Raw genomic sequence first — 26,702 nt, 5'->3', positions numbered from 1 at the left:
GCTAATGAAGGAAAATCCCTAAACCTGTAACCCCAACACTAAGGTTAAGGGTCCCAGTTCTAAGTGTAAATGACCTAACACCAGGGACAGAGTATGAAACTCGCAAGAACGGTAAACATGACAGCATAAAATGCTGAACCCCAAGTTCAAAACCTCAAGAGCAGGTTAACACGTGGGTAGCAATTCACTCGGGACCCTAGAAAATGTCACATTTGCTAGAACGATCTTGTTCTCTACCCAGGGGCCAATTACTCACTCCAGGGACAAAATGAGAACTCGACTCCAGGCTGACGTCCCCTCGTGACATATTCTGCCCCTGTGGGAGCTCCCTGTTCTGTCGGCAGCTCGGTGTGCCAATCCGAGGGAAGAGAACAGGGAAGCACCACTCGGTCTCATACACATCGGATCGCAGAAGGCAGGTGGAATGGGGTTACACTCACCACCTCTTCCAAAGCCAGCCAGAGCTTATCTTCCAAACAAATGACAAGCGCACACGGAGGGTGACAGAGGAGCCCTTTGCTGACTACCAGACGGCTGAGCCGAGGAGTCCGGATTCCCACCCAGGGCAGCAACCCTGAGCGAAGGCAGTGCTGCTGGACACCGGACACGGACCGAGATGCCCAGGGCCCCACTGGACGAACGCTTCTCTTACCACTCTTGAGAGACACTTGGGATCTTTCCAAGTTTCTCAATACGTCAGTCATTTCCCATAGATTTTGGCCTCCGAGACTATTTCCAATACTCATTTCCAACAGCAACCTCGGGATTCCGGAGAAACCCGTCCATGATACCTGAGGGAGTATTTTCCCATCTGAACACACAGGCTGTGTTCAGGGACGTGGAAGCGGGCACCAACAAGGACGCTCTTCTGCCTGCTGTTCTGTTCCGGATTCCTGGGAAGAGGCATTCTCAGATCAGCCTTATTCTTGAGAGGGCGCTCACTCAGTCTGACTTACAGAGCCGCTGACCCCGCCAGGATGAAGGACCAGCACGAGTTACAGAGGCCAGGGGTCTACCGGACAGGTCGTCCTTGACCTGGGTCACAGTATCACAACCCAGAGCTCAACGAAGTATTGCATGATAGAGCCTTATTCCGTCTTTGGCTGGGCTCTTGCTGGTGGGGGGCTGCTGCCCCCAAAGTGAATTTGGACTCCACACACCATGTGTTCCTAAGAGCTGTACGTAACTTTAATGAGAACCTAACTATAACTTGTAAGTCAGCCAAGCAAATCAGATTGGAGTGACAACAGCTAAGCACGCTAAGTGGACAGCGCTAGGACTGTGATTTGAGGAGGAAGCTCTGAACGCGGGTGGCACAAGTCTAGGATTAAGAACACCAGCTGCTGAAGGAGGAGCCTGGGGAAAAGGCTCCAACCACGTAAACTTGCTTCTTGGGGACCCCAGGCCATTACCATGAACTGTGTGCCTGGCCTGGAAGTGGGGGCACCACAGGCACGAGAGCCACCAGGGGTGGCCTGACCACACGCGGCCTCTCGCCTCCCCATCTCTTCTGCCTGGGAAGGCCTCCTTTCCACAACCAAGAGGGGCTCCTGAGCTGCTGCTAAGACGCCCCAGCAGCATGATGTCCGGCCATAATCCGAGGCCGCCACTCTTGTGATGCTGACCACGCCGGGGCCAGGAACAGCACAGGGCCACTTTCCCTCCCCCTCCCCTCTTCTGCTATCGGAAGATCCAAAAACTCCCATTTCCCCAGATCACTAGTCACTAACATTGGAGATATTCAACGAGCACAACCCGAGTCTTGGTTCACCTGGTCATAGAGCCCACTGTAATTCTGGGGGTGTCCTCGCACCCCCTCCCCCGAACTCCAGAAACAAAGAGGCAACTGCAGTCAAAGAAACACCACGCACAGCTTTAAACCAACTTGGTGATCTTTATTGATGGGCGACAACTTCTGTACTCCTGGAGATCACTAAACTGTGTACAATTAGAGACGCGGCATTAAGAGGAGCAGACAGCAGAATTAAACAGCGACTTAGGGAAATATCAATCTTCATTATTTTGCCCATTGTTCATTACGTGTACACAGAAGCATGAATGCGATTTGAAATCTTTTAATGGCAATAAAGTTACAATCACCCATCTGCGTGGACTAGCATCTGAACTCCAAACGTCTGCTCTGCGGCATGCTCGGAAGCAGCCTCTCACCGCACAATTATTACAGTGTGTTTGTCCTGTTAGGAACCAGCAACTTATTTTTTGTATTTACGTTTCTTTTGAAGAACTATTTCTTCTCTGATAACTGGCTCATTTTTATCGTTTATCAAAAACTAAAGGGTGGGAAGGAAAGTGTGATGGATTAAAAAATTTATTTTTTTAAGGAAAGATAAAATTCATTTTCACAAATTTACAAGTGTTGCTGGTGCAGGATTTATTCTACTAAGCAATTAGACTGGGAATCAATGCAAGTCCCCCTTCTGACCCAGGAATCGGCATTATTTCAGAAACATGGGTTGTGTGTATTTTCTTTAATCAAGCGACAGTCTGAACCAAATGATCTGGATCTGGAAGGTAGACGTCAACGTGAACTGTTGTGCACACGCCCCACGGCGTCTGCTTTCCATTCTAGCCCATTTCTGCGAAGGAGACGAGTCTCTCTAGAGAGCCGCGGAGGAGAGGGAGCACGTCAGAGGGAGTCGCGTCTGCAAGCGGGCGGCGGGCACGCGGCACGGCGGCTACAGCAGGTCCACGCGGCGGTAATACAGGAGGTAGGCTGTGCGCTCCGCAGTGGGCTTCACCACCTGGTACTGGCTGACCACCTTGACCGCCTGGTCGTCGATGCGCAACCAGCCGTTGAGGCCGATCTGGAAGACGTCCGTGGTGTAGTGGCCGCCCGTCGCGCTGCTGCCGTGGTGGTACACCACTGCAAGAGAGGCCGCGGGCGACCCGGTGAGACAGCCGCACCCCTGCGGCCGAGGGCGCCCACCAGCCCCCACAGAGCCACTGCATGGGACGCCCCTCCCTGAGGCAGGCGGGACACAGAGATGTCACTACACAAAGCTCGGTCACATCATCAAAACGCTGCACAATTTCCAAGACAAAGTCACACGTGTGTATCTTAATGACATTGTAAGGATGTTTAACGCCTCACAAACACGAGGCGCCAGCTCCGTGGGGCTGTCCCACACGCCAGCTCCTCGGGTGAGGACGGCCCACCACTCCATGTCCATCGCCGAGGAGAGCACACGGGGACAGAGCGCCAAAGACCCCCCGGCCCCACCACCCACCCACCTCCAGAAACGCCACCCAGAGACCCAAAACGCTCACGCCCTTCATCCAGCCAACCCCACTTCCGGCTGCTCTACGGAGAGCGTCCGAACCTCGGGCCCACGGCAGCACCCGCGCTAGAAGGAATGGTTAGCGGAGGCGTCACGGCAGATGGACACACAGGGGCACTGACATGCTTGTGAAAAGACATGAAAAGCTGAGAACCCGGGTTTTCTGGGGCTGTCATCACAGAGAGCGACCGCACGTCTCAGGAGGGACAGCAGGGCTGTGACACAGGCCGAGTGCAGCAGCCCCACCAACACGGCAGTAGTCCAGCACCCTTTTCCCCTTTAAAAAATGTTTTAATTTTTTTTAACAAATAATGCCAAAATAACTATAATAAATACCACTTGTTATTTACTTAAAAAAAAAAAAAATTCTGTTATCTAAAGACACCAAAGGCTGCATCTTCCCTCTGTGAGGAGGAGGGCGGAGGGGTCCAGGCAGCTGACAGGAGGCTGGGGGAAGGAAACACCCAGTGTGGCCTGCAACGTGGCCAGGCAGGCTGTGTGCCACCACCGGGGCAAAAGGGACAGTCACTTGGAGAGGCACCCTACTTAGCTGGTGGGCGTGTCACTGGGCTCTGGCGGCAGCGGCCACACCTTGGGAGGACCCAGCCCGCTCCGGGCCCGTGGCCACTGCTGGTGGGAGGACAGTCCCTCTGGCAAAGCATTCTCTGGGGCTCAGAGGACTCTCCAGCTCCGGCCCCAGCCATCCCTGTGACAAACACAACTGGACACCCAAGGGCGGAAGACTGCAGGGCGACCAGGCAGGGAGCTGGCGGTGGGACCAGCACGGGCACTGTGGGTCACCGTGATCACACGGGCATCAAGGGCGTGGAACAGGTTCAACACAGCCGGTCCCTTGGACCCCAAATCTGCTTTCGGGCTTTTGCCCTGGATTTTCACCTCCAAGACCTACGACCTGGACAAGACTTTATAGAAAGTGACCCTTCAGTGGGATGTAAAGGGCCTGTGGTTCAGCAGATCCGTATTTCCTTCTCAACACCTGCAGCCTCGATCCTCCAGAGCAGGCACTGCATGCGGCCGGGGTCTCCGCAGCGGCGGCCTGGGGACCGGCGGGGCATGTCAGGGGTGCAGGTAAGCCCAGCGGGACGGGGCTGGGCAGTGCTGCACTCACATGCTCTCCCAGTCCCACAGTCAAAACCATTCTCACCACGTGCTTCCTTCCTCACATTTTACAGAAAATGCCAGCCCATCGAATCCAGGGCCCTTATCGGAGATGAGAAGCCGTGAGAGGAGGAATCAGCAACACAAGTGACAGCCCCAGTTCAGATGCTGGACCACGGCCGGCAGGCAGAGTAGGACCCAGGGCCCCTTGAGCTTGATCTCCAGCCTGGCCCGGCAATGAGGGGAGGAGCAGCAAGGAGGCAGCAAAGCAGCAGTTCAGCTCCTGCTGGGACTTGGGGCCAAGCTCCCTGAGCAGGCCGGACCCCAGGGCTGCTCCAGTCTCCGAGGCAGCTGCAGGGCCTGAGCCAAGGCGGCAGGGCCTCCAAGACAAGGCAGGGCAAGGAAAGGGCTGGGGACACCACAGGAGCGCGTGGCCACCCTGTCCGGGGAGAAGCCATCATCACGGCTTTGGGAGAGAAGACAAAGGGCAGGGCCACAGGCAGGAAGACCGGACTGGGCCAAACCCCACCAGTGTGCAACAGGGACCTGACCCACTGATCAGGGCCCAACCCAACCTCCTAAATGCACACAAGGGACTGGCAGTGACGGTGTGAAGCCCAGCCCAGCCACCGCCGCTCAGAGTGGAGAGTATCTCTCTCAGAACTCGGGTTTCTTGTTTTATAAAACGGGGGGCCCCACCACCTGTACCTCAGGACAGCTGTGAGAACAAATGAATACTACGAAAGGTCCCTAGGAGAAAGGTCCAATGAACGTGTGATGGTCAACAAACGCTCCTGTCATTTTAAATTACAAACATGCTCACCAAAGCCAACACAAAAGGAAGTGTACGGAACAAAGCAGCTAGAAAATCCCAATAAAAAAGGCCAGAAAGCACGCGCGGTTGTTGCAAACGGTGACTACCAAGAGAGACATAAAGCCTCAAAGGCCCAGGAGACTCAGGCTACAAAAGAGGAAGGAAGGCAGACGAAGGACGCCAGGTGCCTCAGGAAGTGGAGGGCCAGGAGATAAGAGGGGTCAGGGCCCCCAGTTCTGGGGTTGAGGATGCCATCGCCCCCCAGGAGGGCTCCGAGCCGGAGTGTGGCAGCCCAGGAGCCCGGTGAGCCAGTGCAGTGAAGACCATGCAGCAGATCGTCCGTGTGGGCCCCTCTCTCCTAACCTGATCAGTGCTGCCCCACCCAGAGGTAGCGCCCCCACAGGCAGCACCCCACCACACAGGTACCGCGACCACCGCAGCCAAGGTCACAGCCTTAAACTGCCAGGCCAGCGGCCTCACGCCTGCCCCTCCGACTCAAAGACAGAAAAGATGCTAAACAAGGACCGGATTCAGCTTAGAGCCAAAAGGATATTCGGTCAAATTTCAAGCACCGGATGTCAGGACAAACCACGTTTTCATCAAAAGACGTCCTGACTTAGCAAGTCCACGGGGAAACCAGCGTTGGAGTCTAGTGTCTGCGTGAGGCTGTCTTGGAGCAAACCGTGCCTGGGCACAGACCCTTCTATCCCTGCTTCAGTAAGGAAATAACAGACAAATTTACTTACCTGCAAATAGCCTATAGGTTCTGTGGCATTTAAAATTCTTATTTTTAACTCCTGGAGAAAGCAGTTCTGAAAAACAAAATACCAACAGCTCCAGTCTATAAAAGCACTTCAAGAAAGGCTCAGAGTAATGGAAGCAAAGAGGTGACAACGGTCCCCACTCACATGCACCCACCCCACACAGCAGGGAAACAAAACCCACAGCCTCCCCTGGCGCGCAGGCCCTGCCCGTGGGGGGCCAGCCAGGCGGCGCGGCAACGGCCCCCGCCAGCAAGCAGCCGTGCAGCAGGAGAATATCCTGAGTCCACCGAGCTCGTGCCAGAAGCCCCTCCCAAGCAGATACCCGAGCACTGGAAAAGAAGCCAGCCACCACTCAGAAGCAAAACAAAGCTCCAGGAAACCTAAGAACTGGGATGTCTCACACGTGAGACCACAAAACTTCCACTGTGTGAGTCAGACGGTCTCTCCAAAGAGGCACCGGTCCCCCAGCTGGGCAGGCGGACAGCCCTGTCCTCCGGGCCCCGGGGCCCCTACAGGGGCAGCACACCTGCAGATGGGCCCCGCACTGCCCTTACCAGCCGGCCCCTCCCATCCCCCGCCCACGACCCACACCAGGGCCTCTGGTCCAGCCTTAGCTGACTCCTTTCTGGAAAGCATTTAAGGGGGCAGCTGCTGTAAGAGCACAGGCAGCCAGCAAAGGTCTGTAAACAAAGCCCGTTGCGTCAGTGCAGGCGGTTTATCTGGGCAGGAGGGAAGAGGCAAGAGTATGGGGCACAGGATGCCCCATGGGGCTCGGTGTGTGCACCTCACCCGACAGCCCAGGCACAACAGCCCGGGCGACCTGGTATGTGACCCGGGATGTGATGCTCGGCTGGTATTTCTTCCCCTTTCTGGTTCTCAAACGGGATCAGGAAAACCTGCAGCTCCGAGGTGAAGGAGGGAGGGAGCGGCCACAGGAGTCAGCCCGTCAGCGGGAGACCGGCTGCAGAAACGCAGCGTCCCTGCCTGGGGCTCCAGGCTAGGCCAGCTACCCCCAGTTTGGGAGTCCCCAGGCCCAGGAAGGAGTGGAGTGTGGCCATGCTACGTGGTGGGGACTGAGGGGGGGGGCAAGGCGACAGCTGCATTCCTCTGCAGAACCCAGCGATGACATCCCACGACCACTTTTCTGTTCTGCACACTCCCTGATGATCTTCGAACGGCCTCCAGCTTGTTCTCAGTCAAGGCTGGACGGCACAGCACCTTCTTCACGAACCCCGAAGCTCCAGGACAGTCCCCTTCGAGCTGCGCTTTCACCATCACACCCTGAACTTGGTGCTTTGGTCAAAATGCATCAAGGCTGCTGAGCCCCAGTTCCCTGACAGAGACTCGTGGCCAACAGAAAGCCACAAACCTGACCCAGCGTCACTGCAACCAGAGGTCGGAGGAACCCCCAGGGGCCTACGGACAACCCTCTCTCACTTCACTGAAAAAGCCCCTTTCACCAGGCTGGGCTGCGCAGTTGCTAACACTTAGTACAAAGAAAACGATTTTGCACCACTAACCCATAAAACGTTCCTAGAAAAACGATGCTCATTTTGATGGACAGAATCTCTCTATTCTTCTGATCTAGTAAGAGTATACGGTTTCTTCACCTTTGCCTTTATTTTTCAAGAGCTCCTTTGGTGCCGATTTTAAGACAAAAATCTGTGGTAAGCCGAGAAACTGAAAACCAGAAAGTCACATGAGAACTTCTTGTTCTCGAAAGTAGACAGAAGCGCCAAGCGTCAAGCTCACGGACTCCCCGGACAGCTGTCACCACAAACCCTTCCGCCTTCCGTGTTTGTTACCTTTACTGATCTCCAAGTCCACAGGGTAGTCAATGTTCTTGACGAGCTTCTGGCATCCCCCCGTCTTCTCGTAAACAAACCGCTTGAGATGCAGAACCAGAACAGGAGGGAGCTTCTCCAGAGTCACTCTCCGACTTATCTCCACCTGAGGCACAAAGCAGAGCAGGACCCCGCGCCTTACTTCACGCAGCAGCAGACGCACCTCCGTCACACAAGGACCATACCTCCCCCCCCACCCACCACCCCCCCCACCCCCCCCCGCCGAGGGCCCGTGGCCTGAGGGTCCAGGACGGCACTGCTCAGCCGCCGCTGGGTGGAGGGAGCTTCTCAACATCTAACACTCTGCTAAGAGGCCTTCTGAGAGCTACTGACATTCCTCGTACAGAAAGGCCACCATCCTGTGAACACAACCGCAGAAGACCCCACGGCTTCGCGAGCCCACATGTGAACTCCCCCCTCAGAAGCCCTGCTCTGTGACGGTCACGACGCACGGGCGCAGAAACTGAAAAGCGAACGTCGCAGCAGAACTCTGCGTTATGTATCACTAACACACTTTCTAGCAAGTCCCACACCACTCACCAAAGTGAGGCCAGTGTGTTTCCCAATACCCCAAAAGCCATCTATTCTAACCATTAATTTTACAAGTGCCAGTTTTATCAATTTATATGCTCCTTACATGCTTTTGCAGGTCTAGCGAATGCTTTTTTTCATTAAAATGTGTCCTCACGAACCATTCTTATTCCCCTTATTTATTGTTCTTTGTACCTATAAACCCTTTGATGCTTCCTGTGTTTACATGAAGAACACTTCTGGCAGAAATCTGTTTGAGTCACGATCCAAAAGATAACAGCATAGATGAGAAACCAAGGAAGCGCTCAAAAGACCACATTCGTATCCGGGTGGACGTGTCTGACGGGCACCTGGCTTCCCACCCAGACTCCAATCCCAGCTGTGGGACCACCCAACGTGCCTCCAGAGTCCCAACGTGTGTCTGCATCCTGGTGTCCCCACACCCAACAAAACATGTGAATGATGGACAAGTGTGGCTACAGCTCGACAGTCAGAAACTGGGGTTCTGACAAGTGGACTCCAGCTTCCTTATCTGTGAACCGAAGAGTTGGGACAAACGTGTCTCCGGGATGCTTATAAGTGCTGGTGACCCAGGATTTGGACCTCAAGCTTTCAGGCAATTCATTAAGTGACTAATCTGAAATTTTTGCCTGTGTTTTGGGTTTCCAGACAAACTGAGACAAACTTTTCTTCACCCAAGAAAACCAGATCTTTTCTATACAGCAAGTAGTTTATGTAATCATAGTTTCCCATGGACCTTCATCATGTGTTCCCACAGCAAAAAACCTTGTGACCTTAAAATATAAAAATATTAAGGTTTAAAGAAATCACATTCCAGAAAATGTGATACTTGCTCTTTCCAAACATCCCCACCCCACACGAACTGTCCGAAATCTTCCTTTTTCAACCATTTGCTTTTCTGGGTGTTCTTGCTCCTGGTCTGGTAACACAGCACCACCAAGGAGCTGCGAGTAAGCAGTTCCATTTCCTTCCTCGTGGCTCCCCGGAATGCCTCTTCTGCCTGCATCCTTCCTCCACCCGCCACCTAGAACAAGCCCCCCGTTCCCCCCCCCTCCCCCCTCTATCTCGTCTGCGCCCTCCCCAAGCCCACAGCTAACTGGAGCAGGAGCAAGACAGGAAAACCACCCGCGAGGGGGCTTTCCTGGCAGCCCAGGGAAAGGCAGGAAACCGCCTGCGGGATGAGCGCCCACCAACCTCCACGGGTGGCCAGAGGATAGCCAGCGAGAAGAGAGCCACGGGGACAGCGACGCCACCTCCGCAGCCACAGCTGCCACAGAATGAGCCAAGCGCACAACTCAGCCACACCAACCAATGTCCCCGAAAACAAATACCCACTTTCTCATTAAGTTCCACCGCCAGACTCCGCTTACTCGCTTAAGACAAGTGCCAAGATTCTGTCTCTCGCTCCTACCACTTGTATTTTTTTAAATAAAATCACCCGTGGGAAGAAGCAAGTCAGAAAATGTGGTGGAGGGTTAGGCCTAACTCTGTATGGATTCCCCAAGAGGATGGGTTCGTCAGTCTGAGCAGGAGGCCCCAGATGACCACAGATCTCCAGTCCGCCTCCGCTCGGCTCTCCCAGCGCGGGCTGTCCGGCCTGGGAGGCCCAGCGAGCTCGGTGAGGTGCCGGCAGCATCTACTCTTCCTGCCCCTTCGGCAGCCACACAGTCTGCTCACAGCAGGCTCCCCAGGGACGCGAGGGACGGTGCAGGTGAGCGCTGCCCCCAGCTAGCCTGCAGTCCCCTCCCCCGTATGTCTTTCGGCATTCACAGGCATCACCTCAGCAAAGGAGAAGACCCCCTCGACCGCCGAGTGGAAAACAGAGGGCAGCTCGTACATTTGGACCCCAGGAACCAGTAAGCTCTCTGAGAGCAGAATATTCTCGCCCTCTCCTGCCTTGGCCAACAAGTACACCCCACGAAGCTGCTTCCCTTGACGCCCGAAAACTAAAGGACTCAGGCTTCTGTCCTTTTCAGATCGAATGAAAGACTAACAGACAAGAAAACAGCTACTTTCTATTGGTCGATGTCCCTGAAGACCTACAAGCAAATGAAAAATAGATAGGTTTGGAGTCTCCTTTCTCCCCTAACTAATCTCACAGAACTGCTCTACGGCGTCAGGGATGTAAAGAAGCTGTGCGGCCTCTGTTAGAGGTGGTACTGATTTCCCCCCACCGTAATTCGACGATCAGAAAACTAAAAGTAGCTCAAGACAAACAATGCAAGCGGCCACCACCTTGGGATACATGGTTTAGAGGTAAAGGAGGCTGCTGGGAGCATCTGCCTCAACCATTCATTCCCAAAATGTGGAAACTTCCAATCCGAACCAGTTAAGCACCGGGGTTAAGAGGCAGAGCGCAAAGGCACTTCTCCGCGCTCCCACTTCTGGAGTCTTTCCACCACACCAGGGAGCCTCAGCACAATGTTCGAGATCAACTAGGAGTATACCTCTTGTTTGGTTTTTGTGGTATAACCCTGGACAGCCTCTCTTGCCACCAAGCTCTCCAACGCATCCTGGACCGTCCGGATCCTGTCAGACTGGATGTCCAGCTGCAGGGTGAAGAAAGGCTGCAAAGTGGCCGACTCCTTTGAGCTCTGCTGGTAAACCACAGACCTGCGAGGCAGAGACAGAAACAGAAGACTGTAAGAGTCACCGCTCCATCCCACTCTCCGTTAAGGCAAGCCAGCAGGAGAAGACACATTAACTGAAAACGAGACTGCTCAGTCTCATCTCTAGAAGACCAGAGAGAACAGATAAGCCAAAAATTTACTGAATTTGGAAATAATCCTGCTGAATACCACCTCCTGATTGTTTCCAGCAACCACCCGCAGGGCGACCATTCTCCCCGCACAAGCAGGCAGGAGGAAGAAAACACGTTCTTCTTCCGAATTCCTGCACCTCCGCTCCACACTCTACTGAACGCACCAGCCAGGAAGTGCGCCTCTCCTGCCGGGGCCTCAGAGTGCGGACGCTCTCCGTTTGCTCAACGTCATAGCCCGTTCCAATAAAACAGAGGAAGCCCCAAGGTAAACAGAATGTTTTTAATGGCGCTTCCCCCCTACAAAAACGACTTACAAAAGGAGGGGAGCGGGGTGTGTGTAATGAAAAACAAGTGAACATTCCAGGAAACAAGGCTACCCACCACCCTCAAGAAGGGAGCCAATTCAACCTTGTTTTCTTAGCTGGTTTTTCATTTTTCTTTTTCTAAGTTTTTCTGAGTACAACTTGTGTGCTCGGCCCATCTCTCAGCCCCGGCAAGGAAACATTCCAGGAGCTCAACAAGGAATTCCATTTCTGCAGTCTGAGTGACCTAGTTTACAGACGGGATCAAACGGGAGTGCGTGGGTACTGAGGCTTTAGGGGGCAGATTCCGTGAAGAGCCGGATGAAGGGCCCCCGTGCCCGCGCCACACTGCTGAAGAGTGGGGCTGGGACACACCTCGACGCCACCCCTCCTTCCAGGGTGCCACTGGGGAGCAACGGCCCCTTCCCAGCTCCCAGAGCGGCAGGAGTTAAAAACTGGTGGAGGAGGGCGCCTGGGTGGCTTAGTCATTATGCATCTGCCTTCGGCTCGGGTCATGATCCCAGGGTCCTGGGACGAGCCCTGCATTGGGCTCCCTGCTCTGCGGGGGGCCTGCTTCTCCCTCTCCCACTCCCCCTGCTTGTGTTCCCTCTCTCACTGTCTCTGTCAAATAAATAAATAAAATTTAAAAAAAAAAAAAAAACAACCAAACTGGTGGAGTAATCAAGAGGTGGCCCTCCTCACTCCAATGGCTTAGACTTTTATTGACGTGGCCTGAGGGGAAAGGTGAGGAAAGGAGCTGGTTTTTCAGAGGGAAGTGAACACATACCCAAAGACGGTGAATTTAAAAAAAAACAAAACAAAACCACCTTCCAGCTGTCTGAACAAGGAGCGCACTTCATGGGACTAACTACTACTTCACACAGGAAAGAACTGTCCTAACTTCTCTATCTTCATCGTTTCTCAAAAATGTCAACAATCAATTTCAGCATAAAAAGACCACCCCGAGGCCAGAGGCCTGGCAGAGCCATGCAGGCCAAGCTAGAAATTTCTCCAAAGTGGACTCTGGTTTTTCCCACCGGTTATTCTCAAACAAGTGCGGGCTCTTTGGGAATGCTGGCCTCAGTGGCCTCAGAATTTGGATACTCTCCCTATGCGCAGATCTGGCGCTGCCGTCCTACCCACCGGGCTGTTCCTTCATCCTCTCTCCCATCCCTAAGGGACCGGCCCAAGAATGCTAACGTGAGAGGTCTAACCGAGAGCTACGGGCACAAGCCGGCCTCCTCTCACTGCTGTCGCCTGACTTGGATCCCTGCTTCCCTCCCCAAACGGCCCAGGCCAAGGAATCACATCCCGCGAAAACAAGTTACAGCGGCAGCGGTGGGAGGCTGGGCGTTTCCCCAGAGCACCCCTGACCGCAAGAGGCGGATGTGGGGAGACTCCAGAACACAAAGGGGCCAGCAGGCTGTAGCTCACAGGGAAGCGCTCAGAAATGACTCGTTCGGGGGGCCCGGCTTCAGAATCCCGTCCGACACTGCAGCGCTGACTGGCTTGAGAAGAAGCTCGCGGACATGCTGAGGTTTCACCAGCCTGTTGAAAGTTTCCATGCCTTGGAAAGGGCGTTACTTCTTTTGGATACACAGCATTTGGGATAAGCAAAGGCTAAGTCTCACTTAAAAACCGCCCTTGTGGGATATAACATGAGGCCTTTCGAGAGGAAATCCTGCTCTGACGAGGCCCTTTGGGACTCTGGATGACTAACCTCCTTGGAGACGGCCCCCATGCTCCCACATCACGGTGGTCCTGAACGGCTCTAACGCGATCAAATGAAAGCCTTCTAGAAGGACGTCATGAAAGAGCAGCGAGCGCCTGGCTGACGGGAACTGGGGCAGGAGGGGAGGGCCCAGGCACTCCAGGAGGCACCAGGTGCCCGGAGTGTCTCCCTCACCTTTCTAGCTCACTTGGTTCAGGCGCCTAATACTCTCCAGCAGACACAAGAATGTCTTCTTGTAACGAAACATGTATTTCCATTAGCAAGTCCTTCTCTTCCTACCTAGTGGAGTGCAGCTCGCTCAGGGCGAACGGTGCTCAGGGAGCGAGGGGGCAGGAGTCAGGGCGGCCGCCGGGCCCGGGGACCGGCGCCCTGTGCCGAACTGCCGTGTGGGACGAGAGCAGGGAAGCAAAGGGAAGTCCGGGAACAGAGCGGGCACAGGGGCGTAAAGGCAAGCCATTGAGTCCAGACTTTCCCAGACACGTCTTATCGCAGCAAAACCCTGGAAAAGGCAAGCTCTAAAGTATTCCAGAAAAGCATAATAAACCTGATGTGTCCCCCAAAAATGCCAGTGATTGGGGTCTGAACAAACTCCGCCTGGCGAGTGACTGAAGTCTTATTTCTGGGGCCCACTTGCTCCCATTCGTCCTCACTCCCTTCGCCGGGCTCTTCCTGCTCGTCTTCATTCACTGAGTGGCTTTTGGGTCCGTTGGAAATAGGGAGTTCTGAAAAAGAGACAGTTTGCTTAAGCTACCACTGGCAATAGTAACAGCAAAAACGTTTTTAAAGAAAGGTCCTACAGAAGCTGCCCGCACAGAGTTAGCTTTAAAAGTGAAATCAGGGTGTGTCCAACGTTAAGAATAAATGCAACGTGTACGCCCACCGGACCCCAGCGTGCATGAACCGCCAAGGACAGCGTGCTTACGACAGCTGAGAAATCCAAGGGCGGACTGGAAAGTGGGCATTACTGTGTCATCGCGGCCAGGCCTCCTAACTCGGAAAGGGGCTCTGGTCACACGGGGGAGCACCCTCCTCCCGGAAGAACCATGCTTTGGCATTTAGGGGCGAACTACTCTGGTATCCGCAACCCAATGTGTGTCACTCAGGGCGCCACACGCAGTGTGCGGGGCAGACAGGAAGGAGGCGTGACAACATGTCAGCAGGGCCGGGGCCAGCGCCTCGACAGTATTTGCCAACTATTCTCCTAGCTCTCCTGAAGGTTTCATCACTTTCCTCAGTAAGAGTTGAAGGGAAAAAAGCAGAGCTTCTGGATATATTTTAATTTATCCAAATAGAACAATCTCAATGGTCTATAAAATAAGCAATGTAAAGACAGTCAGACTCGCCCTAGTGAGAAAGGGATGCCAAGGGTCACAGACCTGGGGGGTAACAAAGTACCACTTGGGCAGGTGACAAGCGTTCGAAGGGAATTCTTAAGGAAAGGTCCTCACAGGTTTGTGGCAGACAGACCACGACCTACTTTCGTTATTTGGTGACAGGAGTTTCTTGAGGTTCAGCATTTCCTCATGAAGTCCATTTAGAATGAAGCCTAAGTACTCCTCAGCATCTTCTTGTCGACCCTGAAAAGGCCAGATGTGAGCACATTTAATTTTAAGTGGTCCCCACACAAGGACTGCAGGGACCATTATACATGCACAGTCAGACCAGGTCTCCTCTTAAATTTCCAACAAGACTGATGTGAAGCAGAGCTCCGCTTCGGACCACTGAACGGGCAGGCTGAGACGAACGGCGGGGGGGCAGGGGAGGGGGACCAAGTCCATCCTTCTGAGTACAGAATGAGCAGGAATTTTTACTTATCTTTTCGTATTTCTGAAATTTTCTACAATAAATATGTGCTGCCTTTATGATAAAAACAGTCACTTAACAGTTGCTCTTTTGCTGACATGAAACAGAAGACCAGGAACAGAGGTCGAGGGCCACCTCACGGCACAACCCCAGGGCCTAACGGTCACACCGGGGGTTGTGGAGAGCAGCCCTGTGTAGAATACAAAAATAGAACCTCCTTCTATTTTTGATGATGGGCAACTACAGGGGAAAGGACCCAAATTATAGGTGAAAAGCGCTACTGAGACAAAAGGTTTAGCTCACGGCTGCACGCGCGCGCGCGCGCACACACACACACACACACACACACCCAGCAGAATCATTCAGAGATGAATCACACAGCAGTCATGGACTCGTCTTACAATCTCAGGATTAGTTCCCATTTCACTCTTTGGAGAATAACCACATGTTCCAAGATTTTCAAAGTCCTCCTGCCGCCTCCATGCGCATCTGTCTGCTCCACACAGAGCTGTAGCTCTCAACCGAGAGCAGCTCTTCGGAGCGGAGGCGCTCCGCGTGTGGGAAAGGGCAGACACTGGCCCGTTCGAGATGCAGAGCACGGACACAGCAGGCTCGAGGCAGCTGTTCGTGGAGAGGCCTTCTTGCTGAGTTGGTCCTTGGCTGGCACCTGGGTACCTGGATTTGGGGAGGGATCCCCCCCTCATTTCAAGAAGTGAAAAGAGACTGTGCCGAAATCGCAGAGTGTGGTTTAGGGGCGCACACCTGCTTCCCCTCTGCGAGTCTGGAATTCCGGACCAGTCCTTGGTAAAGCCCCAGGGCACTGAGTCTCCAATGCGCTTCCGTAGCAGACAACATTTTCCACGTGCTGTCACACGCTGATGCTGAGAAACTAAGTGCGTTCTCCTGACACACCGGAAGAGGAGTCTCAAGGTCTCCCGCGGATGTCTGATGTCGCCTTTGTGTCCCTGCACTGGACTAAACCCTGTGAGTAACAGCTTCTGAGTCCGATGACTGCTTCCATCCCATCACCGACCTGGGGCTGGTGTGGGGGAGCCGACAGAACAGAGCCAGTATTCATGTAACGCTGAAAGACACCTCTGTCCACGAGCAGAACTTCCGAGCAGGGTGCCCCTTGAGATGCGCTGCTTCCCCTCTGCCTCCGCCCGAGTGGACGGCCGCCCTCTGGCTTCCAGAGCACCGGCGTGTGCATTCATCTGAGTACTTCTCTTGCTGGCCTGTTTTCTTGGATCTAATTCCCCTACTGGACAGTGAGCTCTTTGAGGGCAGAGGGCACAGTCTAATCCGTTTCTGCATTCCCACCATTCTGTACATTTCTACCTGGAAAGTGTAAATTCCGAGCCGACGGCTACGAGAGGAGCAGTAAAGTGCCCCCAGTGGTATCCGGCTACTCTGTCCTGGCCAGTCACCCTTCCCCAGAACAAGGAGCTTCATATTGCTTTACTCAGCTTTAGTGGAATTGTTCTGATGATTTTTCTTTCTAAATAATTTCCCTAAGCATCACTTCAAATGCTTATAATGACCCACATCAAACTCTACTCAAGACCTCCTCGGCCCCTGGTCCCATTCCTTCAGGAGCAAAGCGCATGACTGAACATGTCGACAGGAGACAAGGAACTGCTTAAAACACAAGAGGATGTTTTCAGCTCTGCTGAAGGCCCCCGCCATTCCAGGCCCCACCAGCAAGCTCCGTGTAAGAGGCAGAGCGGCGTTCAAGGAGCGGATTGTGATACCAGGCTCTGCACGCAGGAGCTGTGTGACCTTGGACAAAGATCTCGCTTTTCTCCAATGCAACAAGGAGACAAGCACCACTCACAGGCCTGAGTAAGCTCGCGTACAGAAAGAACTTACAGGAGTACTTGGTGCACAGTAAACGATGCATGAGCCGGCTCTGATGACGGTGATCGTATTTTTAATATTCAATCAAGCAAGCAACTCCCTAACAAGCTGAGATCTACGGAAGCCCCCAACCCCCAGCACTGACAATGCACCAGGAGCGCTGAACAGCACCAGTGCAGCCGCAACCGGAGAGCGGGGCGAATTTCTACTGGCTACGAGAGAGCAGTGCCAACCTTTTCAGACAGGCTCGACTTGATGACCGTCAGAAGTCTGTAAATATACGTAGGTTCAAACGCAGCTCCCGGGCGGATATCTCTCACGATTCTATCCCCAAGAGCTGCAATGGAAACAGGACATGGGTTTTCATAACGAAAATGGAGTCTTCGAATGCTCAAGGGCAGCAGCATCGGACCCCCTCGGACCCCCTCCGCCCTCGCACGGTGCCCAGAAGAGCACAGGTGTAGCAGCCTGCATTTTAGATACACTTGCTTTCCAGCAAGACTGAATTTATGACATTCAGTCATCAGGCCTCCTAACTGTCTGTATGTAATGGGCATCAGAAGACCTCATTTTTACTCACCTTGTCTGGGTTTTGGAGGTACTGGCATATTAGTAAACTCATTCATTAGCCGAACACTATAAACACGGGGGAAACAAAAGTTTAGTACATTTTTTTTAAAAAGACATACTTTTACTAAAGAGCCTCAATGGCTAAGCAGAACATTTTAGTATGAAGATGGCAAATACTAAGTAACCAATGCTATAATCGCTGGTGAGTTCTTCGGTCTTTTCTCTGTAAGGTCTTTGTCTATTTCACGTAACATACAATGGTAAACACCACACTTGGGTAACATCTGAGGAACACAGAAAAACAAGGCTCCAGTTCCCTTGATGGTTAACTTCCACATAAAAACATGAACAGTACATTTAAAAATAATAATAATAAAATCACAGGATTCATTTGCAAGAAATTAAGAACCTGCTAAACTATTTGAATTCGAATTACCAGAGGCAAAAACCCCAGCCCTTGACACATGTGTCAGCACCTTACTTACAAGCTATCTATCATGGGTGTCGACGTACAAGGCCTTTGCACTTTTGAATAGAGAGGAATGAACTTCATCAGGTGGTACATCGGAGGGCAAGCAACCAGCGCCTGCAGTGTCTGAGTACCGGCAGTAAGGAAGTGTAAAGGAAATGCAACAGACACTCCAGATTTCTGAAAGGTGCATCTCACCCAAAGCATGTAGCACTGAGTCAGCCAAAGGCGCTGGCTGCAAACTTACACACGTGAACATAAAAAGGGACACGCCGAATGACCATGAGGATGACCGCCTTGGGATTTCCATGGAAGGGATTACTCTGCAATCAGCATTTACATACAAAACTTGATTCGACCAAGATAAATCAATTAAAACAACATTTCTGATTGTAAGTGGACACGCTGCCCCCTCAGTCGGGACCACGCTAGTGAAAATCAGAGTCGCCTAATTCTGTCACTCAGCAGTAAACAAATCATCTTTTGGGGGGGTCAGGAATAACTTTATAAGCAAGGTAGGCAGACTAAGCAAGGAACCAAGTCTTTGGACTCAAACTTTCGGGGAGAGGCCCCGCGGCAGCCACACGGAGCAAAGGCGCGGGGGAGAGCCGGGCGCGGCCAGCCGGCCGGCCCCAGGGACAGCACTTGAGAAGGATACGGCATTAATGTAGCACCAGTTTCCTTTATTGATCAGCCCACGGGGTTGCAATGACACTGGCTTATGTATCAGGGTTACATTCTCCAGTAACTCTGAAAGAGTGAAGAAGCACATTGAAGAGGTTAGTGACATCGAGTGAACACATGGAGTAAACGCTCGATGGCTGGCGAGTGTTAGAGCCGCGTGGGAGCTGTGTGCTGTCCCACGCCACGTACGCCAGGTGAGGGTCAAACAGTTCTTTGAGTATCTCCCCCCAGGGAATACCAACATTCGTTCATCTTTCTGTGGGAACGGAACCCGGGAACACAACTCATTTAACAAGTAGCAGAAGAGGCTGAGGTACACGGTGACAGAGGTGACAGAGACCCGAGAGACCCGGCTTCTCCCCCACACCCCAGGCCGAGGCAGGCCTTGCTAACACCGCTACGGAGGAGCCCACAGGCCGAACCCAAGCCTCAGCCGGCAGGTGGACCCCAGCACCTACGAGGGCCCCCAAGGCACCACAGTGGGTGATCCACTGTTCAGTGAGGGACGATACTCCTTTCCAGGACGACTGTCTCGTAATAACTAAACTGTATTTTTCATTAGAATTCCAATTTCTGGAATGTTTTGGGTGCCAGAACGCCCTTACTCCATTCAGAAACACATTATGCTCCGTTTCATTCTCTGACATCCCTCTTTTCTACAGCCTTCGGACAGATGTGAATGCCACCTTCATATAATGCTTTAACACTTCATTAAATGCTTTCAGTTTTTTTTTTCCCAGAAATGCTTTAAAACAAGACAAAGTCTCCCCATGTCCCATTAAGAATCTTGTACCAATGACAGCTGTAAGTTATGGAAACCTTCTACGCTCAGTGCTTTACAACTTACACTTGTTAACAGCCGCACTTGACCCTCACCCATCCAGGAGAACACCACGATCCCCCTTTCGCCAGCAAGGAAACATCACCTAGCTTGCCTGTGAGCACTCAGGAGCTGCGCAGTGCAGCTGGGGCCTGAAGTCCGTGATCTGTGGCCACTGCACACTGCCTCCCTTCACTTTTAGGTTGTGTACCAGAAAAGCAGTACGTGTACATCTGCCGCCAACATCCATCCAAGGCATCACTCAAACAAAAGCAGCTTTTCAATTCTAAAATGCAGTTGGACCGGGAGGTCTCAGACTTAAGCGTTAACTGAAGAATTTAATTTGCAAAATTCTAACGTCCACACCAGCATATACATACACACACACACACACAGACACACACACACACACTCCCTCTCTCTCCACTGAGAGTAAATGCCAGCCTTCCTCTGAGGAAGCACACAGAGTAACTTTCCCATTTATAAAAAGTAAAGCACTACAGGCTCAAGAAACCCCGGTGGGATCTATTCAATTAGTCTGGGCTTACAAAGCTCTTGTCTCCCTCCTACTACGGGCACAGCACCGGCTTCAGTGAGGTCCATGTAGTTAGACCTGAACCACGAGCACCACAGGAGGGCCCCCAGCACAGACAGTGCCGGGCGCGGTGGACACTGTGCTGGGGGCCTCAGCTGCACTGTTCATAATCGTCCCACAACCCTAGCAAGGAGACACGGTTATCCTCCTCCTCACTCTACACGTGAGAACACAGAGGTCCAGAGGGTTAGGGACCTGGTACAGGCTGTGTCCCTGAGCAGACATGAGCCAGGGGCTCCGCTCTACAAACCTTTCACTCAAAGGTTCCTGTGCTAACTTACCCCACGGGCTTGAGACCACCCATGGACAATGGAGCTGTCCATTTGTCTCTGATGCATGTTTTCACAACAGCCCATACTCTCCAGCGTGTGCCACAGACTGGCAATTATTTTGAAATAATTACTCCACAAAAATAAAATCTGCGCATTTTCAAATAAGCATCAATCCCAAATGGATACTCTGGCGCGGCCCCGTGGCTCTCTGCCATAGCACGTTCTACCCACCAACAGCCATACTAAGTCTTTACAGAACCCTGAGACTCAAAATCAACTGCTCTCCTGCCACAAGGGCCTCTGTTCAATGACCCGCTGTGGTTCGAAAAGCCCAGCCTGGGCGCCAGGTACTGGAAGCCCAGGGGTGACTAGGAGGTGGCCCTGCGGCAGGAAAGCTTCTGGACACTGAACAAGGGGAAAGCCAGTGCGGGCTAAGCTGAAGGGGGACCAGTGGAGGGGATGCTCAGCTCAATCCACAGACCGGAGACACCAGGAGACACCGTGAGGGGCCAGGGGCCAATGATAGCAAACAGCAGCTGACACGGCAAGGGCCCTGGCTGGGGATGGCGCCTTCCGCCCGGAGGGGTGGGTTTCTTTTTGCTTCGTACAGTGATGTGATCAAAGTTTAGTTCAGAGGCGCTGGTAAGAGGTACCCAGACTACACCAGTCCACAGTGTACTTACACCCACAGACAGGCAAGCAACAGATCTGCGCACACGCATGCACACGCGCACACACACACGGGCCCGAAGCTCGGGGCTGGCGCTGTGCCCTCAAGAGGAGTGATGTTTCGGGAGCGGCGTCCTAAGCACCAGCCAGGAAGAGCGCGCAGCGCCCTCCACGAGGCAGGCAGTTTGAGTTCGCTGTGGAGGTGAAAAGCAGGTTCCAGGGCTCCAAAGAGGGAAGTGGACAGTGGAGACGCTGCCTGAAGCCCAACTGAGACCGATGGGGTCACTGAGAGGCTACCAGCGTGCGGGGCGGGGGGGGGGCACCTAGGAAGGGCAGACTCTCCGGTTTATGGTGGGGAAAGACAAGGTACAGGAACCTCAGTTTCCTCTGATAATAAGGACACAGGCAGCATCTTCTAGGGTGAGGGTAGGGGCAGAGGTCAGGGGGAGCGGGCGGCAGGGAGTAGCTTAGTGACAGTAATCCCTGTTAGTACAGACACTGAAGGAAAATGGAAAGAAAATGACCAGGGACTGAAATAGAACATCTGAAACTTCCCTCCCACGTTAACTCTCAACAGATTCAAAAGCATGTTTATAGCTGGTCAAAAGTGCTTTTAATTAATATCTTACGAAATTTTAAAAAAAGGAACTTATGACAAGGCCAACGCCACTCTCGAGAGGGAAACAGGTGCAAAAAGATCAAGAACGAAGTACTTGACGCTCCTCAAGGGAAGGCACCTCTTCCCTTTGCTGCTGAGCCTCGTGCCCAGAGCAAGCGCCTGGCTGCAGGGTGACACGCTCAAGCCTAGGGACGCGGAGAGCGAGTCCAATTTCAAAGTGGCCGGTAGTGGACTTCCGCCCACCACTCATCTGGAAAGCAGGGTGTACTGGCTGGACAGAAACCTTCAGTTTCTACATCAACCCTTCCCTTGAAGCAATGTCAGCTTCTGGCCATCGCTTCTGGTTCACTTATTTCAGGGAACAGGCAGGAAAACGGCAGTTTTGCCGTTTGGCTTCTACAATGTTAACTCACGGCTCTGAGCATCACCTAGCGGTGTGCTCCGTAACTGCACGTAACAGCTTCAAGTTCCGGACAGCCATCCGTGCACTACAGGGACACGGCAAACCTCGGACACATTATGTGGAACAAAATGACACCAGGACGTTTATCAGAGAATTACTGAACCGGCCTCAAGCCTTTAACATTCTTCCAAAGAGGCTCCGGTACGGGGCAGCCGGGGCTGCACCGGAGCAGAGGCCAAGCCTTGACTTGACCTCTGGTCGCCATCTCAGGGTCCCGGGGACCAAGCCCCACTTCCGGCTCCTTGCTCGATGGGGAGTCTGCTTGAGATTTTCTCTTCCCCTCTGCTCCTCCCTCTGTCCACTCTCTCCCTCTCTGAAATACCTAAATCTTTGGGGGGAAAAGTCTCTGGTATAAATTTGAAGGTTAGTAGCTTTATAGACCCGTCTATACTGAGAAAAAAGAGTGAACGATCTAGATTTTCCTTAATCGTTATGCTGCTGTTCTAGAAAACCTTTCTCTCCACTGGCAAGTTTTACATAAGCTAAAATAAGAGTATCACTCTGTCGTTCGTGCCTTCCAGTGAGCCTAAACACTACTCTCAAAGACAGCCTGGAATGGAAGCAGCCTTCCCTGAAGGCACCCAGAGCAGGCCCCGGCCCTTCTCTGTGGCAGCAGGCACCGCGGACGCCACCTTGTATCAGAGGTGTGCAGCTCCTTCCAGATGACTCCCTCACAGTGCTCACTACTCTGCTGAGTCCTCCCTCGCCAGGTAACATAACTTCCAGGCCTTCGCTGCCCCAACCTCATCCTGCCGTCCCCAGGTTCCAGCACATCTCCTACTGTCCCCCAATCCCCTCTGCAAGTGATGACTGCTCTTTCTGCTACTAGGAGAAGACATCTGTAACTGCCCTATCTTATTCTCTAGACAACACTTACGACAAAGCTATCACAACTCACTGACCGAGATAGCGGGTGGCCCACACGAAGTACTTACTAAGAGTACAGCGGGTGCCTTAAACATCTGGAGACTAAAGGTCTTGGTTATGGTAAATGACTCCATTCGTGCTTATCAGAAATGACCCAGCGGACTCTGAAGGTCATTCTATCACACGTTCACTAAGCCTGCAGGTGTCCCCGTGAAGGAGACAAGAACCCAGGAAGACAAACCAGACAACCAGGGTCAAAGCCTGGCTCTGCCACTTCATTTTGCAACTGAAACGGAAGACCTCACCCCTCCCTATAACAGAGCTGACGAGCCGCACCAGGCACGGCTGCAGTGAAGACACCAATCCTGTAACAGGAGTGTAGAGAACACCCAGCAGGACAGCCAGCACATCACAGGCTCCGATTATCCTTACCAGAAAATAAAAAACTGGGGCGCCTGGGTGGCTCAGTCGGTTAAGCATCGTGCTCTTGATTTCAGCTCAGGTCGTGATCACAAGGTCCTGGGATCGAGCCCCACATCAAATCCCACCTTGGGCTCCACGCTCAGGACCTGAGCGTGCTTGAGGACACCCCCCCCAGCCCGCTCCCTCTACACCCACTCCCTCTCTCTAAAATAAATAAATAAAACAAGGGGGAAAAAAAACTGATGTAGATGGGAAAAGGAAGAGAAAGGAAATTTATGGAAAACTTTAAGTGAACCAACAATTTTCAGTACTCTAAGAAGTTAAATTGCTTAAAATTAAGTATTGAACATTTTGTGAATATATAGAGTTCCATTTCAAAAGATATGAAAGCATGTAAAAAATTAAACATCTTATCTACGATGTTCTCTTAAGAAACAAATATCCAGGGGCGCCTGCATGGCTCAGGGGGTTAAAGCCTCTGCCTTCAGCTCAGGTCATGATCCCAGGGTCCTGGGATCGAGCCCCGCATCGGGCTCTCTGCTCAGCGGGGAGCCTGCTTCCCCCTCTCTCTCTGCCTCTGCCTCTCTGTCTGCTTGTGATCTCTGCCTGTCAAATAAATAAATAAAATCTTTAAAAAAACACCAAATATCCAAACAATGTCAAGTTTTGGTTTTGTAACATAGTATATATTGGGCCTTTCCCCACTCAAGAATTTCAATAACCATAAACTGAGCCAGACACCAACACTGACAAAGTCAGTGAGCTCCTGCTCGGCTGCCGCCCAGCGAAATACACACACACACACACACACACACACACACACACACACAATCCTAGTTCTTGTCCACTGTCCCTGTCACTATTACCGAATCCTGCTGCTACAACTCAATTATTGTGGACTTGCGACACGCCAGCATGATGAAGTGCTTTCAGTGTTCTGGTACCACTCCTGGCTCCAGTTCCATACACTACTGGACCCCGACCCTGAAGTCCAACAAGCACTGTACTTACCGAGGCCAGAAGAATCAAGGCCAGGCGAGCGGTGCCAAAGGACAGAAGGCAGGGTGCTTCGGAGCCTGAAGCTCGAAGACTGACCCGTGCTGCAAAGACATCACTGCTGGTTCTCTACCTCACCTTCTTTTAGAGCAAATGGTCAGAAGCTGACGGTAGTAACTAACTTCTCGTCCAAAGGCCTTCTTTCCAATTCCTTATCACCATGTAATTCACTGTGCAGACTCACTGGCACAGCAGCCTTGCGGAGGACGGCCTCGTCGACCCACCCTTCTCACAGGGCTGGTGTGGCCGCCCAGAACAATGTAACTAGAACGGCCCAGAAGGCCAGAATGACTCCATATCACATAAACAGCAGAAAACTGAAGCTGGTGTCTTCACTTTTTTACAGTTTAAACATTAGGTGGCTAAACTAAAATTCAACTTTCTCATGAAATCTGCTGACGTACAGAAAAACTGAGTGGTTAACAGCCTTTCTCGTATTTCAAGACATACACAGTAGCTCACATATGTTGCCACAAATCATTCCAAAGAAATGATGTACAAACTCAGTGGCAACACTTGCATTGTAAACTTTTAAGTCAATATAAGATAGGATTATTTTTACATGTACTTTGTGCATCAAATTTTGTTTCACTAAAACTAGGATGTAGAGGTCATGTCACCACTTAAGTTCTATCAAAATACAAAGTAGGAACTCTCCTTGATTCTTAAGGCCCAGTAAGTGGCCTGTAATCAACATTCTGATGCCACTGACCTAGTATCTGGTCCTCTTCCTCAACTACCCAGCACATCCTGCAAGTGTTTTCGTTTTCTTTGTTACATCACTTTGGAAGAACACGTCCTAGCTAGCTTGGTTACCTAATCAGCTGGAGGACAGCAAAGTGACCAAAATGTACCACTGTCCATTGGCTGCGGATAAACACACGCTTTACAGGTAGAGGGCTCTCGATTCAGTCCTAGAAGAGAGACACATCATAAATACCAACAAGAACATAGGCGTACGGATACGGAAACTCTCCACCCACAGGCAGGGAGGGATCCTACAAGCAGGTGCCATACCTCTGCAGCGGAAGGCATGCTAGATCATCACAACCTTCGCTATTTTGGACAATTTGAAAAGGAAATGCAAAATATTTAAGAAATCATTTCCCAAGGAAGAGGTAAGTATAAATATAATTTATAAGCCACCCAAAAAATGATCAATCACAAGGTATGTATTTGTTTACATTTAAAATAAATGCGGACACAGGAACTCATTTTTCTGAGCAGACCCGACTTGTCATGATTCTGCCGCTCTTCTGGAACAAACCTTAGGTATGTAACTACTATGCAGAATCACATATTCAGTAGGTTTTGACTAAAACTCATAATAAGTGGCATGACTAGGTGGTTCGATTTCCTCACGAAGATTTTTTTAGAGCCGTCAAAGACCTCAGTTTACTTCCTCCTCTTTCCACTGGAATTCTAATTCATTTCATGTAGGTCTTCAGCCCTGGCCCACCATTACTTCCACTCTTTTAAAACAAAAGACATTGATATAAGATTTTAAAACCAAAAGATAAAATACAAAATAGCTCTATTTGTGATTTGAAAGCATTTGATACAATTTAGGTTTGGGATATGACAAGTGTTTCTTAGTGAAAACCAGGAAAAAGTAAAGGCTCATCACAAGGATATACGCGTCACCATGAAGACCACGGGCGCTCCCCCAGCTGCGGGCGTCGCCAATCCCTGTGCTACTTGTGTTTGTCAAACTTACTCCTGAACATGGACAAATTTGGTATTTTGCAACCACTTTCAAATACAAGCTACTGAGATTTCAAGTTTCTTGTTCACACCTCCTAGTTCAGCTGTTCCTACTGAAAAGTGCCAAATATTCCCTCTCAGACTGACAATAACCACTCGCTGAGAGCCGGACCCCTCTGCGAGCCCACGCGGGTTTCTGTGTCGGTGCCCACCGTCCTGCGGGGCTGGGCAAGGCACTGAGCACGCCCAGACAAGTGCTCCTCCCTTCCAACTCCCCAGATCAGACTGACACTTCAGAGGAACAGCTACTGGAACAAAATGCTGCCAGTCTACACCGAGCAGGTGAAAGCAGAACCCACTCAACCGACAGTCACAACTCATCACGAGCTGCTGTATTTCCATTCCAAACGCCTTATATGGTGTTCTTATTCTTTGTTTACAGTAGGTTTTTCCTCATTTGTATTTCACTGGTAGTTATATAAAACTCAGTTGGCATTTATGAAGCACAGACTTAATGACAGGGCAGAGAATCCAGAAATGTGGGCATCCAAAATAAATGAGCCTGGGCTTAAAAAAATATATATATCAACTGTGGATATTGGTATTATTCGAAGAACTCAGAACAGAATAAGCTGGTGTCTAAA

The 26,702-nt window shown here is 51.8% G+C and overlaps 1 protein-coding gene across 1 annotated transcript in view; it reads right to left on the bottom strand.

Annotated features, from left to right (window-relative positions):
- Positions 1–1,880: 1,880 nt before the first annotated feature.
- LOC111152789 (ubiquitin specific peptidase 10) overlaps positions 1,881–26,702 on the bottom strand; it is a 71,224-nt gene continuing 46,402 nt past the window's right edge. The window contains exons 5-14 of the mRNA XM_022511427.1: positions 18,545–18,636; positions 17,903–18,012; positions 17,428–17,483; positions 17,081–17,184; positions 14,665–14,764; positions 13,732–13,909; positions 10,840–11,005; positions 7,802–7,946; positions 5,979–6,044; positions 1,881–2,884 (exon numbers count right to left, since the gene is read on the bottom strand). Coding sequence (XP_022367135.1) covers positions 2,697–2,884; positions 5,979–6,044; positions 7,802–7,946; positions 10,840–11,005; positions 13,732–13,909; positions 14,665–14,764; positions 17,081–17,184; positions 17,428–17,483; positions 17,903–18,012; positions 18,545–18,636 — 1,205 coding nt within the window. The 3' untranslated portion in view covers positions 1,881–2,696. The remainder of the gene's footprint in view (positions 2,885–5,978; positions 6,045–7,801; positions 7,947–10,839; positions 11,006–13,731; positions 13,910–14,664; positions 14,765–17,080; positions 17,185–17,427; positions 17,484–17,902; positions 18,013–18,544; positions 18,637–26,702) is intronic.

The sequence above is a fragment of the Enhydra lutris genome, unplaced genomic scaffold (genome assembly GCF_002288905.1).
Source record: "Enhydra lutris kenyoni isolate GAN:26980312 unplaced genomic scaffold, ASM228890v2 scaffoldscaffold30, whole genome shotgun sequence".
Classification (NCBI taxonomy): domain Eukaryota; kingdom Metazoa; phylum Chordata; class Mammalia; order Carnivora; family Mustelidae; genus Enhydra; species Enhydra lutris.
This window is presented reverse-complemented; position numbering and strand designations above follow the sequence as displayed.